This window comes from Zootermopsis nevadensis, unplaced genomic scaffold (genome assembly GCF_977971745.1).
Source record: "Zootermopsis nevadensis isolate Lab colony 2312 unplaced genomic scaffold, Znev_1.0 Znev_ptg000061l, whole genome shotgun sequence".
NCBI classification, from domain to species: Eukaryota; Metazoa; Arthropoda; class Insecta; order Blattodea; family Termopsidae; genus Zootermopsis; species Zootermopsis nevadensis.
This window is the reverse complement of record NW_028259192.1, coordinates 6,474,268-6,488,717: the sequence shown is the minus strand read 5'-3', so window position 1 is coordinate 6,488,717 and position 14,450 is coordinate 6,474,268. Positions and strand designations below refer to the sequence as shown.

Genomic DNA, 14,450 nt, shown 5'->3' with positions numbered 1-14,450 from the left:
ACTTCTAGTCATTCCATAACTAATATTAAAACTGCAGTAAATGCATTATGCTCATAATAGTATTCCTTGCATTTGTTCCCTTGCTTGGAATCATGTTACAAGTGTTGAGATAAATAGGTTGTACAGTGAAACCTCTATCCATCGTTCCCGGAACTATCGTTTTCCCGGATGCATCGTCCGTTTTGTTCGGTCCCGAATACATCCCATATAAAATAATGTTACATTTTCCCGCTTCTATCGTTCCTCGAACTATCGTTTTATCGCATCGATCGTTCAAAAATCTTAGTCCCGGCCCACAATTTTCCCGCAATGATCGTTTCTGAGAATTTAAAATGCTGGGTTTAGAGATAAATTAATACCGAAAGACGCATAATGTTTTTGGAATACATAGTAGCGGTAACCTGTTATGTCGCCCAACCAGCACAGAGGTGCAGAGGTGATAGTTGGATCGAATGGCGGTGCTCATTGTCAGAAATTTTACGAGTTTATTTAGGGTGCACTCATATTTCGTTCCAGCGATGCCAGATGGCATGTGCAGTGTGAATTTCTTCACAAATGCTTTTATTACAAGTACAAAGGAAAGGCTGGCGGCACTTTTCATTCTTCTGATTCATCTCGTTTCCAGCGGTTCAGGGTCTTCTACAGCTACGTTTCGTTGAGTTAGGCAGTAATAGTATTTCCATTCTTCCTGTTATTGTTCGCGAAGGGGGTGGGAGTGGTGAGGAAGAGGACGAATGCGAGCCCGAAGCTTTGCCGAGTTTTGCCGAAGCACACGCTGCATTGGCGAAAGTGAAGTCGTTCTTTTATGCGCTTAATATTAGTGAACGTGACGAGGAAAACATTTTGAACGTGGAAAGTGCTCTGTTTGGTCTAAAACGTAAAGTTTCGACAAACCAGTTGTCCATTAAAGACTTTTTTGGTAAAAAGAAGTAACTTTGAAAGAGAAACATTGTTTTTTTTTTAAATTTTTAATGCTTTCCCGCATCTATCGTTTTCCCGCATTCATCGTTTTTATTTCCCACCCCCGCCGAAAACGATGCATCGAGGTTTCACTGTATATGAAAGCTTATACAATTGAGAATTTCAATCTGCAGTCATTTATTGGCTATGGTTTAAAGTACCATATCTTTCTCCCATCACGTAATTGATTAGACTGAGAAGTCCAAAAAATTTACAACACTTCATATAAAAGAATTCATAGTAAATTATTATTATTAATAATAATATTATTACTTTTGCTACGATATTTGATTTAGATGTAGTTTTGTTATTGAATTGGCTCTAGCAGTGAATATAAAGCAAATGTGAAAGAGGTTCATGTGTATATAAAAATGTTTAAGGAGTATGATGCTAGTCTGAAAATGAAAGTCCATCTGAATCTTAAAAGTACATTTTTCATACGTAATACTTGTTCATACTTCCTTTTTACTTGATGTGTTTGGGAATATGATTTCAAAATTTAATTTTGGAATTCATTATATTGTGGACTCTATATAGAAATCATATGTACCAATAAACATATGGCATGAATCTGGTATGCATAGTTTACATATCTGTAGAGTTGTAATTGTTTATTTAGTTTTCTTTTGCTTGATTTTATCTGTTTGCTGCCTGTTTGATTAAAACCGACTGAATGTGAGAGTCCCTTGTTTGTGTTGCCTGTATTGCATAGGTGTGGTGATAGTTGATGACCAGCCAGAAGTGACAATGGAGGAAGAGCATTTCACTTTTGATGCAGACAATGGTTTCCAAGAAGTCCGCAGCAAGAAGAACGTGAAAGAAGCCCGACAGAAGGGAACAGTGGAGGAGCAGAAAGGAGTGAGGACGTCCCGTGAGCAGAAGGACCGTGAACGTGGTGAGAGGGAGAGAGAGCGAAAGGGGAAGTTGTTGGGATCGGGAACCGTGCCGCAAGTCGCCGTACCTCCTGGACCAGGGACAGGAGTTACTGGACCTCCACTTGGCCCCATGGGACCAGGACCTGCAGCTGTAAAAGTACCATTTGAACGTCCACGGCAAAACAAACTTCCTCCTAGATTTGCCAAACAGCGTGAAAACAATCGTTTGCAGAAAGCAGTACAACAGCAGCATCATGTTGGCATTCATAATGATGTGTCAGAGATGAACAAGATCAACCAGAATGTCAGTCTCTTTCCTGTGAAAGGTGAGGGCTTTCTGAGAATTTAACTGTCATGTATTTCTGTTTAGGCAGCAATATTTTGTCACTTCATACTTAACTGCATTATTGAAGACCTTTCCCATTGAGTTAAAAATCTAGATACTTTGCTTAAAGATGATAAATATGGTTATGCGTCTAAACAGCTGATAAAGGTATTTCTATTGTAAGAGTCTCATTGTATTTTTATTGATGGTTTAGCAGTATAGTTGCTGAAAGAAGTAATTTGAGGAAATACATTCCTTTGACCTCTATATTATAGCTGCATTGACAGTTCTAAGAAGGTATTTCCATCTATGATAACATTTTCCATTCACTCATTCATTCATTCATTCATTCATTGTGCTGTTATAAATACTTTTGTATCTAGTCTTTGTTTCACTACTTGTTCTGTGTATCTTCCTCATTTTGTCTCTCAGTCTTACTGTTCATCCCTGGTATCTGAATCGTATACTTCATCTCCCAGTGGTTGTTGTAATCAGCAGCTGTATTTTTGAAGCTCTTGAAGGAATATTTGTTTTACCATCCTTTATAACTCTGCCATTAACTGATCAACTTTTATTGTAGTGTTTCTTCTTTTTATCACTATTTGTGTTATCAAATCTTAACCAAAATTGGAATGTGTGGGCCGATTTTGGCAGCAGCAAAGAAAAAATCCCAATATAAATTTTTATATAAGTCCATTCAATAGTGTCATTGTTAAATGGCAACAGACATACATAACAAAGATGGTAGATGCATTTTCCCAACTTTAGATGTGAACATGACTAAAAATGATGTTTCAATTCTTTTAGGTAGTAGATATACAATTAGGCAATTCCTAGCAAAACTGGCAGCTTTTCTCTTGAACCAAAATAAGAATGGTCCCATGGTTCATTTGTAAGGATACTGGAAAACCTTGAAGCTAAATTTAATGTAATATGCACAGGGTTAACTTACATGTCTGGTTCAGCTGTATAGCTGAGTTTTACTGTAGTTGTCAGACATCTTGTGGTCTGTGCTCCCTAGTTGCCAGGCTTCACTGTCCGGTAAGGATTTGGAGCAGCCTGGTTTTGAGGTAGCCATTTCAGTAACATCAACTGTTGTGGAAGGACCATTGTAATTATTTCTCTGTCTTTACTATGAGTAAGTTTTGTATTTTCCTTGATGCACTTTGCCCTCCATTATTACCACCACTCCAGAAGTTAAATACCATGCATAACTAGAAGCATGAAGGTAACAATGTACATGTAGCACTTTTCCCTCTTTGCTGCTCGCCCTGCACTGACAGGTCACATAAACATGAGTCTCGGCATACTTTCCAAGTTAAATCCTGTTTTCCATTCTAAAATTTACAATGCAGCATAATTTTTTTGCTTTCCCTCTGTGCTTGGAATGGAAATTTCATACCAAGTACTCAAAATACGTATTTTGAAGTTGCAGTTATGGAGAACTTTGGTTGTAGAAATGTATAGCTTTCTCTGTACTGTTACCATATGCACATGGATGAAGAAGACGCATATGTTTGCCGTTCTTGCAGTGAATAAACATCCATTTCTACAAAACAGACACGAATTGATTTCGTTTTCAATATATACAGTTGCACCATTTAAACATTGTTCATTATCAACCTATCTGATGTTGAAATTAATGAACGAAAACTACATTAAAAGGCAGTGAAGTAGGATGTCGGTGGAAAGTAAATCACATAACACTGTAGTGTTGGTGCTGTTGAAGCTGAAGTATCAGAGTTTATATGACACTTATTCTTCTTCTCTTGTATTTCCACTATCACTGCAGCCATGGAGGGGAAGCAACGGAGGCATGATGTTGGACTCGTGTTCTTATGAAGTTTTCATTGAAGATGGTTTTGTGCAGTGCCTCTGACAAAAGATTTCATCCTGTTATATTAGATTTTTCCATCTTTATTCTCCCCCCACAGACTCGTCTAGTCCTGCTCCACCACCATCTGTAAATGCTTGGGACAAACCAATTACTGCAACTCTGAGGCCAAACTCACCAGTGTCTAATACAAGTCCAGCAATTCAACTGGGAACTGCTCTTACTAGTTCTAGTGATAGTTGGTAAGTAGTCCTTAAATTAATAAATTTGTCAGCTGTGTTCTCATTCAATACATATTCACACTATTTTCTGCCTGATATAAAAATGGTCTAGCATATCTTACTGCACACTAGTCAGAGTTGTCAACAAAAACCTTTTTCTCATCTGCTTGGGTCCTTCGAGGTGAGCATAATTCTTTGTTTGGTTCATGCTCCTTCTCTGATAGTGCAATAGCTTAATAATGTGCTGCACTTTCACTGCATTTCTCAGTGGAAGAAGCAGTTTCTTCATATGTATCTTTATCACAACATATGATACGTTACTTAATAAGTTCTCTCTCATTGTTGCAAATAGTTTGTGTTCTAAACTTTCAACATAGCTGGAACAATCCACAAAACACTAAACTGACAACAGGACTGTGAACTGTAACAAACACGCTAATAATAGACGTACAAATGTAAGGAATCAAGGAAACAAAACAGACATGTTTTTTTCATTTGGGAAAACATCACGTTTGCAGAACCTGCCGTGTATTGCTACAGCACTATTTCTGGTTTTTCCTGTTGGCACTACTGCAATAAGTAGGGGACAGTGGGGATATAGTCAAGAGTTGTGAACTAAAGCATTTATTGTGAGTTGCAGTTATATAAAGATATACCATTCAGTTTCTAGATACTTAACTTTCTGTGGAACACTGTAGACTATGAATGACAATTTAATTTGCTGAAGTGAGGTAAAATTAAGACTTTTATTACTGACTTCTTTTTTGTTTACCAGCCTTCCTCTCTGGTGCCCTGAAAGGGGCTAATTCCTATTGGCCTGGAAATGGGTCCATCTCCCCCTTCTCATCCATGATTCTTATTGGCCAGATCCTATTTCTAATCTTACAAACCATCTGCTTCTAGCCTTTCTTGTTTCGGCCCTGAAGATGGTGACAAATATATAAATACATAATTAGATATTTTTAAACCTCTGAAACTGTTCGTGAAATACTAAAATGTTGAGAATTTGTCCGCCAGTAGTAAATGTAATTACTAAGTAGGATTTGAAGTTTTCATGGCAGAGAGTCTTCTGGATTGTTGTGCCGTGTAGTCTGGTAGAAGTTTACCAACGTTTCAGAGGCCCTTGCTGCCTCTTATCACCCTGATGATGGAAGCAGCAAGGATCTCTGAAATGTCAGTAAACCTCTACCAGAGTACATGGCACAACAACCCAGAAGACAGCCATCTTCAGTGTAGTTACTGTTATGAATTACTTTGTAATGGGACTTCACAATTTTACTTTACAGTGGTATTGATGTGAGTGAACAACATCAGTCTGGAGGAAGCAGCCAAAGAAGTACTCCGAATGGAGATAAGGCACCGTGCAAACTTGGCAGAGAGGTTTGTGAATTGTTTAAAGAGATGTGAAGTTTCCCAGAATTATTTATGTTTCAAAGGGACCTAGAAAATTGTTATAAGATAAAAAGTGGTCTTACACACATAATGTAGAAAACTTTATTGCACTACTGGGAAAACTAAAAGCATATATAAATAGTAAATACCTGTATTAAGCAGAAACTTGCCTACAGCAGAATAATTTAATAGGAAGTGCCTACCATATATTTTGCAAAAAAAAATTCTGCACTCAATATCACTTTCTTAAATAAGTTACATAAAACACTGGCCATGAAAGCTTAAGGACAGGAGCTTGATGCCCCCCACCCACACACACTTATTGCACTGTATTAACTGGTAGAAGAATCTTGCTTTTCAGTTTCATAAAAGAAATTAAATTCATAAGCAACTCGCAGATTACGCACTCAGATCATAAATGAAGTCATTTTAGAATTAATCAAATCATACAGTACACATTTACAAAATTAATTGGGAAACAACACGTAAGAAGAATGGAATACAACAGAATACCAAAGTACTCATAGATTATAGTATACACGCCTAGAGGACGAATAGAAGTTGAAGACTTCGGCCAACATGGCTTCAAATTGTAACAGCTCACATCACCTAATATCTGATAGAAGGATGGTGGTGGTGATTTTAATGATGATCAACTGTGTCTTTACAGTTTTATAATTTGCACTGAAACCCTGCCATGAACAGAATATGAATTGATTTTTTCATGAAATAATCTTTTGAGTTAATCTTCACTTCTTTTAAATTCTTATAAGCATAAATTTGTATTGTTTTGTTTTTGTTGCTATCAGGTGGCAGAGAAGGCCGTTTTAGATGGAACGTCACCTCCTGTCCAGACTATTATCTTTGAGAACACAAATTACAAATCATCTCCAGACTTGGCCATGAAAGCGAAATTCAGCACTCACTTGAAAAATCAGAGGCTTGACAAAACCAGAGGAGGTGAGTAATGTTAATGTTGTTACAGACAAAGTTGCTTGTACAGGGTGAGTCAGAAGTATGTTTACAAACTTTGTGTGCATGTTCCAGGATCAAAAATAAGAAAAAATGTTCCTATGAACATGGGGTTGCAAATGTTTCGTTTTCAAAATAATAGCCAAAAATAAGTTTCAATGAATTGGCTTAATATCAAAGTGAATCCAGCTTCCAGCAAAGGTTTTCAATTAACGTTTGGGCAGGAATTGTTGGCGACATGCTTGTTGGTCCACACATGCTTCCATCGCATCTAGGAGGACCTTCATATCGCTGATTCTTATGAAGACACTTGCCACGTCTCCTTGAAGATGTACCACTGACCACAAGAAGACAAATGTGGTTTATGCACGACAGAGCCCCAGCACACTTCTCCCGTTGCGTCAGATGTCATCTCAATGAACAGTGGTGGCCCAGTAGCATGGCCGCCGAGGTCACCAGACCTGACTCCATTGGACTCTTATCTGTGGGGGTCACTTGAAGTCCATCGTTTATGCAACACCCACAAACAATGAAGACGACCTTTGGGAACGAGTGCAGAATGCATGCCAGATGATTCGAAGAAACTCTGGTGTGTGTACGAATGAATTCGTCAGTCTTATGTACGTCGTGCTCTTGCATGTATGGAGAATGGAGGAACAACCTTTGAGCATCTGTTATGAAGAAACATCCCTGTCCTTATACTTGGCAATAAAGGCATACCTTGGGAATTATTTTTGGCTATTATTTCGAAAATGAAACATTTGCAACGCGATGTTCATAGGAACTTTTTTCTTATTTTTGATCCTGGAGCATTCACACAAAGTTTGTAAACATACTTCTGACTCACCCTGTATATGTCTGCCACTTATTCTGTAATGCTAGATGTAAAACATAAATGCTACAACTGTCTCTTATATTAGATTAAACTGTGGTTCTCCAAAGCTTATTATTAAGCTTTTGGCTATGTGTATTCATTCTGTATAACATACTACAAAGCACTGTGTTCCATGGTTTAATGTGAAACAGTTTTTTAATTGTGATAAAACTATTGTGTCCCACATTTAGTGTATGATTTTTGTATCTAAGATGTTTTGTAAGTTTCTTTTTCATGTTTTGTAGGAACTACTACTCTTTTTCTTTTTTTCAGATCGAAAAATTGGTGATGATACTGAAGAAGTAACATTAGGGTTTGCCAATAAGAACTCTGGTGTCATTCCAGATCTGAACAAAGGACCTGACAGCAAGGCTGATCCCATACAATTGCCACCATTAACCTTTAATAAAGTAAGAACAGTTCAAAAAGTTGACTAATCCCCTTTGTCTGATGTTGAGAATAAAAATTCTTTTGACTTTACCATCATGCTGTTCAAATGATAATACAGTATACTCTCGATTATCCCCCCCCCCCCAAGCCATCTGAACATTTTTATTGTACTATGAATCTTTAATGTAGTCCTTTAAAACAGTACTGTTATGTGATGTATATAGTGAAGCTTTCACGGCGACTGAAGTTGATGAAAGACTCTCGGGCTTTCGTTTTGCAGCTGCCCTGACCAGAGCAGAGATAGCTCTCGAAACATTGGCGGCTTTTTGCCCGAGAGTCTTTCATCAAGAACTGTTATTCATGGAAGTTAATGAAAAAAACAGTTTGTGATATTGGGAACAGTAAAGAGGGAATAATCAGGTTTTATAGCAGTTCAGATAGTACAAGTGGTTTATTGAAAAGAAAAACTGAAACTGGACAAAGCTAAGTTGTATAGATTCAATTCTGAGAATACGTAAGTAATGTTGCTCATTTATGTTTTATCAGTATAAATTAAAGCAGTTTATGCCCGTATATTGCTAATGTAAAACCGATTAAGTGCTCATTTGGGTTATTGCTTTCAGGTTATAACTTTTTGATATGATTTAGTTGAACTGGTCTATGTTGACAGGCATGATGTAGGTGCCTAATTTCAAAAGAAAAAATCCTTTATATGTTCAGAATAGTTAACATTCTTGATGGATATTAACTTCTCAAATTCAAATTCAAATACAAATATTATCAACATTTGAAGAATGGAAACAATACATTGAAAGACGGCTGTTGGCTTGTTTGTTGGTTGCAGCAAAACATTTGTATGTGTTAATGCTCAACATTGATAACCTGAAATACTGTCATTTTGCATTTTTTGTAATTTTGCTTTAGTCTGTTGCAGAACCCACATATTTAGAGATTTTGGATTGATGTTACGTTTTAAATTTGTGGTCATACACCCCCATAATTAATTCCATTCACTCACAGTTTCGAATGTTTTTAGACTTCCGTGTACATTCTATATTTAGACATGCATATTTATGCATAACCAGGGGTACTCAGAATGCCAAGGTGCATAAAGTGGAATGTCACTATGTATTGCACTTTTCCAGTGTTGTTTTGTGTTTGTAAAATCTTGATGTGGAATATATTGCTGGATTTTCTTTCAAATCAAATATGTTTGCATTGACTGTTGGAAAGTATTCCAAGTTGAAGTAAGTGGATGGGGTTTGTTCCAATATTTTTTTAAATCATGTACTGCTGTTTAAGGTGACTTGTATTTTTTTATATATATATAGAATGAAGATGGTGTAGATATGAAGTTGGACTTCACATTTGATTCAGAACTCTCCCAGTTAACAGAGGATAAGATGAACAAGACAATGGGTCTTCCTCGATCAATGCATATGACTCCTGGTGTACAGTCCTCAATATCATCACCTGCTGCTGATCTCAATTTTAAGATTGCTTCTGTAAAGAAGGTACAGTAAACCCCCTTTTAACATTTGTCCAGGGGACAAGCTTTATGTACTTGAATTCAAGAAAAACTTTAAGTAGGAGTTGTAGGAAAGTGTGGCTTAAAATGGCTGCTCTGTTAAAGTGAAAACTAAGTCATCATCCCTCATACGAAAATATATAAAATAATTAACAGCAGAAATTATGTATGTTAGAATCATATCGCTGCATCGTTAATTTTACTGAATTATGAATCAGAGTGTATATTATAATATGAATTTTTGAACATAAGATACTATTCTTTTGAAAATTTTCATTAAAAATATTTATGAAAATTTTAATTCTCCATATTTTTAAGTCTTTGTCATGCTCTGGTGTGAGTGAATAACGCCTAATTGGACTATCGATATCTGTCCGTGTTTTTCCAGGAACTAAACAACCAGCATGACCTGAGGTTATTGTTTGATTGTATTGCTGCAGTAGTGGCAGTTGATATTGTTGGGACTCAGCAATGGTGGGAACAGGCCATTCATTGCTGGGACAAAATTGTAACAATTGGACTTGTAATTGTCTGCAGTTTCTTTGCACTTTCCTTTTCAGTGAAGCATTCTGCTGATGTCAGTGCCTGTCATGTGGCTTAAAGAATATGTTTGGAATTTCAGTGTGCTCTGAAGAGTATGCTGTTCTGATCTTGTTGTATGTTGATTTGTCCCTTGGATTTCTGTTTATAGTAGGTATAGTAATTGAATAAATTTGTTTGCCCATAAGGAATCATTTGAGGTTTCCTTTGTTTAGAAAATAGTAATTATGCACAATTATTTGTAATTTTAGTTTTGTGAATTTGGAAAGTTATAAAAATTAAGTTGGAATCGATACTTCCTTTAACAAAATGAAACTGTAAATGTTTACTCTGCTTTATTGAAGGGAAGTTTTTAATTACAATCTGCCTCGTTTTTACTGTATTTTATTTTTATTTGATGTTGAATACAAATTTAGTCATTTGTGTTATAGAGTGCTATGAGAACATTGAGATGATTGTAGTAAAATGCAGCCAGATCTGAAAATAAAATATTTTTGTGAAAAATTCCTTGGCCTGTGGTATTGACAAGAATGTTCTTAAAAATGCCATTGCATTCCAAAAAAAACCTCCCTTCAGTTTTGTATTTACCTTTTTGTTGGTGTGTCATGGAGGCATGTAGGAGTTTGTTTTATGGATCCATAGTTAATGTGGGTAAACCCACAGCCAAGTCTAGAGTTGACTGTAGTTTCTGTCATTCCAAAGAGTTGTATTGTTTGTGTGCAAGGTGTGGGAGAACATGCCTGCAATGCCCACAGTGATTGAACACAATGAGGATGGAAGTGTAGTTTCAACTGCATCATCTTTCACGCCAACATTTGGAAACCCTGTTGATGCTGGTCTAGATCCCTCATCTTTTGTCAAATCTGTGGATGGACCAGGAGTTGTTCCAGGTGATGATGGATCATCTCTTACCCATGGAGAAGTAGTATACAGGTAAGAGGAGACCGACAGTACGTGTTTGTTGCTAGGCTATATGTAAATTCGTTTGTTTCATTCATGTAAAAATACACCGGATGAATTTGGATCCATGCTGTGATCTTTGCTCTTAGGATAATCTTTCTTTAACAATTGCATATACAGTAAAAACCCCTCAAGTTGGACACCCCTTTATATTGGACACTTTTAATTGGAACTGGCGAATATCCTATAATTTTACATGTCCACAATACCCTATATCTTAGACACCCCTTTATCCTGGAACTTGACACCCCTTTTGTTTAAGTTGGACAGGTTCATGCACTTAACTTCGATGCTTTTCAGGGAAACTTTTTCAGTTACATATTTTGTTATTTTGAATTTCTGACTGATGAATGCCTCCTCTCTGGCAGATTATCTTATGGACATTGAACCCATCATTGGATTGCATTACAAATGTTTAACTATTCTTTTGCTGAACCCTTAACTGGACTACAGTATTGCAGAAGACACAGTTTTAAGTCCATCAGTACTGTGCTTACATTTGAGTTCAGACTGTGTTAACAGAAATGGAATTTTTCTTTTTGCGATGGGGAAGCGAAAATGTTATTGAGGCTGGGGTGTAATGTGCAATGCATGGGAGTGGGCTTCAAAAGAATATTATTAATACTATTGTCATTAATTCTTAATTCAAATAAGCCTACAGTAGTCAGTGTGTGTAAGTAAATTGATTATATTGTCATTAGACCACAATCTGATTTTTCTCTTTCCCTCTATCTTGGACAACTCTGTAAGTTGAACACATTTTCATGGAACCCCAAGTGTCCAACTTAGAGAGGTTTTACTGTACATATATAATCTTTCTTTATGTATGTCAGAATAATCCAGATGATAGTGGAGAGAAAGGAGAGCAGTTTTGTGTGGACATTGACTTGAATATGGCATCAGATGCTTAGGGCCATTTCACACTGTCGACTGGTCGCCGGCGACCAGTTGCTGAACGACCAAAACCAACGGGCCAAACGAGGAGACCAGCAGGGCGACCAGCGCAGACAGAGGCCTCAGCCTCAGTACTTTGGAAGCAGTCAAGCAGTATGGACGTCGAGGAGATCACTATAATGATAAAAATTCGTTCCACTAATAGAAACAGGAAAAAGAGGAGTAGAAAACATCGGGTGCACCCTTTGTTGCAACAACGTCACAGCAAAGGAATGTTTCCCACTGACTTTTTTTCAACTCCCTGTTTGCATAATTGGGACTTGCAAGAACCGAAATGGCTTTTCGTGACTACAGCTGAAATCAATATTTCAGTATCAAAACTCATGATATACTGATCACTTGAGTGACATGAACAAGATGGGAGAAAACAAGAAACAATGGATATGTCACCTCTCTGAGCTCTGGTCGCTGACTGAGTCGCCCGCAATGTGAACACGTGATTGCCATCTATGTATCTCGTGGTCGTTGGTCTCCCGTGTGTCGCTCACTGCTTGTTGGTCGATGGCGGCCATTGGTCGCGGTTGCCCTCGTGTGTAAGCTCGTACTTAGCTTTTCTACCTAGCGGTCGTTTAGCGACTGGTCACCGGCGACCGGTTGACAGTGTGAAACGGGCCTTAGTTCACTAATACATTTTCATTCAAGAGAAGAAAGCAAGGCTTGTGAAAATCTGGTTGATTATATGCTCTATTGTATTGTAAAATATGGCTGTTGATTATTGATTTAATTTATTAAAGAAATATCCATGTTTTTAAAGTCCCATGGTGTACCAGCTCCTAATTGTGACCTACCAGACCAAGAAGAGGGCATAAAAACATGACACATTGAGTTGTGAAATTCACAGATAGCAAAGTTTGAAGTGGTACAGCAGCACATGCTGCAGCAATGTGTTGTTCCATTCTTTGTGCTGTGATTGGTGGTTCTAGATAAACTTTGCCCTGTTGTTCCACAAAGAAAGAAAAATAATGGTTAAATCTGGCGAATATGGTGGCCACTCCACAGTTCCACCATATCTGATCCAGTGATCGGGACTCTGTTCATGAAGCATTCATCTCACTATGTGTGCATAATGTGCAGGACAACCACATTGTCAGACAACGGCTGTAAATATTCCAGGAGGATATGCAAATTTTCTGATGAGAAAGCATTTCGTTATTGCAGCATGTGCTGCTTTGGCATTTTATATTTTGCTATCTGTGAATTAGGTCTTAATTCAACGTGTCTGAAGGTGAATTGATGCCAGTGGTTATGATTTTGAACAGTTGTTACTGTAACGTTTGTATGAACATTGTAATTTTCAGTGTAAATACATATTAATGCATTTGTCTGTCATACTTCAATGACATCTCATTCTCTGAAGATTGCTGTCTTCTGGGTTCTTGCGCCGTGTAGTGGTAGATTTCCACCAACGTTTCATAGGTCATATTGCCTCCATCATCACCCTGACTACATGACACAAGAACCCAGAAGACTGCAATCTTCAGACTCGCCGTTGTGAAAACCTCAAATTCTACATCTCATTCTCCGTTCATCAGAAGTGAATGTGTTGTGTGACCTTGTCTGGCTATAATTCTGGCCTAAGAAATTAAAAATGTCCCATTTAAAAACAAAGTAAAGTTGATAACATTATAACATCGAATCCATAATTAATATTTTGCTGTTTATTGTATACCCTATTACACTGTATTTACATTTTATTTGTTGTCATTTTTTCTGTTTATTCCCCTCGTATGTTGAAATGAGAAAAATATATGAGGTTGTGAAGTTAGATGGGACACCCAGTATAACTGGAGAGAGTGAATGAGTGTGTGTGTGTGTGCGCGTGCGCACATGCATATCTTACTGAATTTATAAGGCTTACATATTATAAAGAATTGAGTATTTTGATGTGTCAATGGTGTTCAAACTGTTCGATTCAGTTATGATATTTTGTGCTACTTCTAAAATTTGTAGGTGCTCTGTCCTGGTCTGCTGTTCTCATTTGTAAAAATGAACTATGTCTACACAAAGAATAAATTAAAAGCTTTGAGTTTGGAGGAGAAACTCAGTATAATTTTCCCTTTAAAAATTCTCCCTTCTTAAGATGTTTTTAATGGTTCCTTCCTTGAAAACTGTAACTCCTACTACTACTACTACTGTATATACTTATTTATTTATCTTTTATTCAGCCCTGGTCCACCGATGCAGGGTAATCCAAATAACTACAGTGGAGGAGTAACAGTGTCTGCTGTTCCTAGCATGGTAAAAAATGATCCGACGTCTACTTCAAGCAATGTGTGTAAGGTAAATCTGAATTGCATATTTGTAACCTCCTTTATATGTAAGATTTTGTGAAGGAGGTATGAGTTCCTTTGAGAAGAGAGGATAATGTGTAGCCACAGAAACTAAATAATAGAAAGCATAAGAAAATAATGTTTATTCAGTGATCAAATTTGCAACAGGTTTATTTAATGTAGAAGTAGAAAATATTGTATTAAAGACTTTAAAGTTGTATTTGAATGATGACATGCATAATTGTGATAATGCTTAGATTGCTGATTTTGAAATTCTGATTTCTGTTTATAGTTCTTAGAACAATGTTAGACCATTATATTATATTGTAATGAAACAGGGTTTTTAAATTATCTT

At 37.0% G+C, this 14,450-nt stretch overlaps 1 protein-coding gene across 16 annotated transcripts in view; it reads left to right on the top strand.

Moving 5' to 3' along the window:
* Positions 1 to 14,450, top strand: part of LOC110831168 (uncharacterized) — a 100,219-nt gene that overhangs the window by 52,546 nt on the left and 33,223 nt on the right. For all 16 annotated transcript variants that reach the window (XM_087340228.1, XM_087340237.1, XM_087340230.1 and 13 more), the window contains 8 exons: positions 1,673 to 2,161; positions 4,095 to 4,236; positions 5,502 to 5,595; positions 6,417 to 6,567; positions 7,727 to 7,863; positions 9,175 to 9,357; positions 10,636 to 10,844; positions 13,991 to 14,105. In XM_087340228.1, coding sequence (XP_087196354.1) covers positions 1,673 to 2,161; positions 4,095 to 4,236; positions 5,502 to 5,595; positions 6,417 to 6,567; positions 7,727 to 7,863; positions 9,175 to 9,357; positions 10,636 to 10,844; positions 13,991 to 14,105 — 1,520 coding nt within the window. The remainder of the gene's footprint in view (positions 1 to 1,672; positions 2,162 to 4,094; positions 4,237 to 5,501; positions 5,596 to 6,416; positions 6,568 to 7,726; positions 7,864 to 9,174; positions 9,358 to 10,635; positions 10,845 to 13,990; positions 14,106 to 14,450) is intronic.